Source organism: Octodon degus, unplaced genomic scaffold (assembly GCF_000260255.1).
Source record: "Octodon degus isolate 3935 unplaced genomic scaffold, OctDeg1.0 scaffold00090, whole genome shotgun sequence".
NCBI lineage: Eukaryota > Metazoa > Chordata > Mammalia > Rodentia > Octodontidae > Octodon > Octodon degus.
In genome coordinates, this window is record NW_004524666.1 from 8,738,124 (window position 1) to 8,740,829 (window position 2,706).

General features: G+C 41.0%; 1 protein-coding gene across 3 annotated transcripts in view; it reads right to left on the reverse strand.

Annotated features, from left to right (window-relative positions):
- Positions 1 to 2,706, reverse strand: part of Ppil6 (peptidylprolyl isomerase like 6) — a 33,357-nt gene that overhangs the window by 28,775 nt on the left and 1,876 nt on the right. For 2 of the 3 annotated variants that reach the window (XM_023722346.1, XM_023722347.1), the window contains exon 2: positions 826 to 921. The exons of the other annotated variant lie outside the window; for it this stretch is intronic. In XM_023722346.1, coding sequence (XP_023578114.1) covers positions 826 to 921 — 96 coding nt within the window. The remainder of the gene's footprint in view (positions 1 to 825; positions 922 to 2,706) is intronic. 3 annotated transcript variants of the gene reach the window in all.

Below are 2,706 nucleotides of genomic sequence, written 5' to 3' on the forward strand. Positions count from 1 at the left end.
AAATTAAAAAAAAATTCTATTGGAAAATTTTTATGGTTTTGAAAGTATGAGACTTGGCCGATGGTATTCTTCATTCACCGTTCATGGGAGTAAAGCAACACTGCACATAGCAACACCTTGTGTTACTTAATTGCAGGATCACAATACATCCTGGTACAATCAACAATGAGGAACAGAAATGGTTCTGATCAGCAAAGTGGAATTTTCATCCTCCACCAGAGAGTGGGCTAGGAACCACTTTCCTTCCCCTCTGTCACATGCTTCAGGCAGTGGTACCATCTGACCAGTGACCCCAGAAACAAACCTATCTATCATCCCCAGATAAGTTCTGCTGCCACTGAGCTCTGGGGTGTCCCAAAGGCACTGTGACAGGGGAGAATTGGGAGCAGGCAGCAACAACTGGGGCAAGTCCCCCTGAAGGAGTTGGTGGCTGTCATTAGAGCTCCTTGAGGAAGCATCCCACAGAAATACAAAACGCCTTCTGATGTCTGGGCACTCCACCACCCACACTTCCCAGAGTAAAGGCCAGGTCATGTAATCAGGAAGCAAGGGTGTCACAGGAAGTGCAACATAAGTAGGGGCCCACAGCACCACTGAGAGTTTAAATCTTAGTTTTACCACATGCTTTCCAAGGGAAAATTCTGTAAATATTTTACAATTAAAAAAAAAAAAAATCACCCTGGTCAACTAACTGAAATAAGTTAGGAAATACATGTAATTTAGACAAATAAAATCTAGTTCCATTAAAATTATTCTTTCCAATTTTCAGAAAACAATACATAAATAATTCAGGCAGAATTTTGCTACACCCCAAATCTCCTTTACCCTTTTTTTCTCCTGTAGATATTGATCCCATGCAAATTCTTGAAGAGGAACTATTACACAATCTTCAAATTTTGATGGATAAGTATTCTTCAGACTCTAGATTTCAAAATAGAAAAAGTAGAGTAAGTTCTCTTTTAAAGTCTACATCACTTTCCCAATTTTTATGGGGTCTGCAGAGAGCTTTACGCGACACATACACAGGCCACATAGTCTAAGAAGCCACCTGCCTGCTCCCAGAGAGATCTCTAGGTCATGCTGGTGTTGCCCTCGGCTCTAGCCTTGTCTCCAGACTCCTGAGAACAAGGACTGCCTTAGCTTTCCCTCAGTCCCACCTGCCACTACATCTGCTACACAGTGGACACTCACACACAGGAACCTAAACCAGTTATTGTCAATAGCTTTGTGATCTGTTTTTCTTTTAGGACTTGCTTTTCGCTAAATTAAATTCTTGCTAAACTTCAGTGGGTCTACATACGTTGTTTGTAGTAAGAATAAGCAAATGCTACTGCTTTAATTCAGTGACTTAAGGAGAATGACCCAAAGGATATTATATATACTTTTTTTTTTTTCTTTTGGTACCAGGCATTGAACTCAGAACCCTGTGCTTGCCAGGCAGGCACTTACTCTACTGAGCTATCTCCCTGGTCCTGTAGTTATTTCTTAGGAAGAAGAAAATATTAAATAAGCTAGGTTTAGAGCTAAGGTTTGGTATTGAGTTGTTTAGTGAATGTACATTGTCTCATCTGAATCAGACAAAATTCTAGTTAGCAATCCCTATCCAGAAAATAAAGCTTGCTTCAGGATGTTAGTTTCATTTTGCCTCCCTTGAAAAAGGAAGAGAAGGCAGCTGAAGAAGCAATAGCAATTAGGCCTGTTTTCTGAGTGGATACAAGAATCGAATGGGCCGACAGACAGCGCAAGGCCACCTGCTGCCCCTGGCGCCGACTCCTCTAAGAGGGGGGTTGGGAGGCTTTGTGACCGTCTGACACACAGCAGCCCCACACAAGTACCAGAGGTGAGTGTCCTGAGGGCAGGTGGGCAAGGACGGGACTGGGTCTGGCTTTCAGATTGGGCAGCAGAATAGCACAAGAGCCATGGGCCCATTTTCTTCTTAGACTACTACACCCCACAAGCATGGTGTGCTCAGGTTGATGCGGCTCAGCATGATGGCTGCTATTGCTGAGGAGCTCTTCAGAAAAACTAATATGCCTAGCCATTTTCAAACTAAGCACCACATATTTTCTCATAACTTAGTATTTGTTCCAGAACGAACTAAAGTACATCTAAGTTAAAATCCATGTAATACATACTCACACTTACTGTGTACCAATCTAAACCTCTGTCAGCGAATCAGGCATCTAGGATTGCTCATAAATAATCATGTTGGAGAGAGCAAATTGGTCAAGCAATGGCCGTGACTCATCCTCATGGCTGACACTGACAAAGGATCTACAAAGTGCGGTACAGGGCTACAGGATAAATTCTGAGAGTACTAGACTGACCTTACCAGATAGAAAAGTTACATTTCTTGTAATATAGGTCTTGCTTTATCTTGGTCTTAACCATCCAGCAGAAAAGTGTAAAAATGAGGTATATAAAGTAAAGCCATATTAATACGATGAGCTGTAAAAGGCTCAAGTCAATAACTTCTGAGGATAACCCACTAATATTATAGACTGCTAGCTGCTTTCGCTTAATTCAGTGAGAAGAAAGAGGTGTACTAATAGTGTTTGGACAGAAAATCCTGTCTGTTTCTTGTACTATGGATAACGACTATGAAGACAGCAATGTACAATGTATTGATTATCAAAACTGTCCTATTAATCAGCTTTGAAACTGTCTCATTCATATTTATTTCTCAATTTAAAAAAATAAATAAAA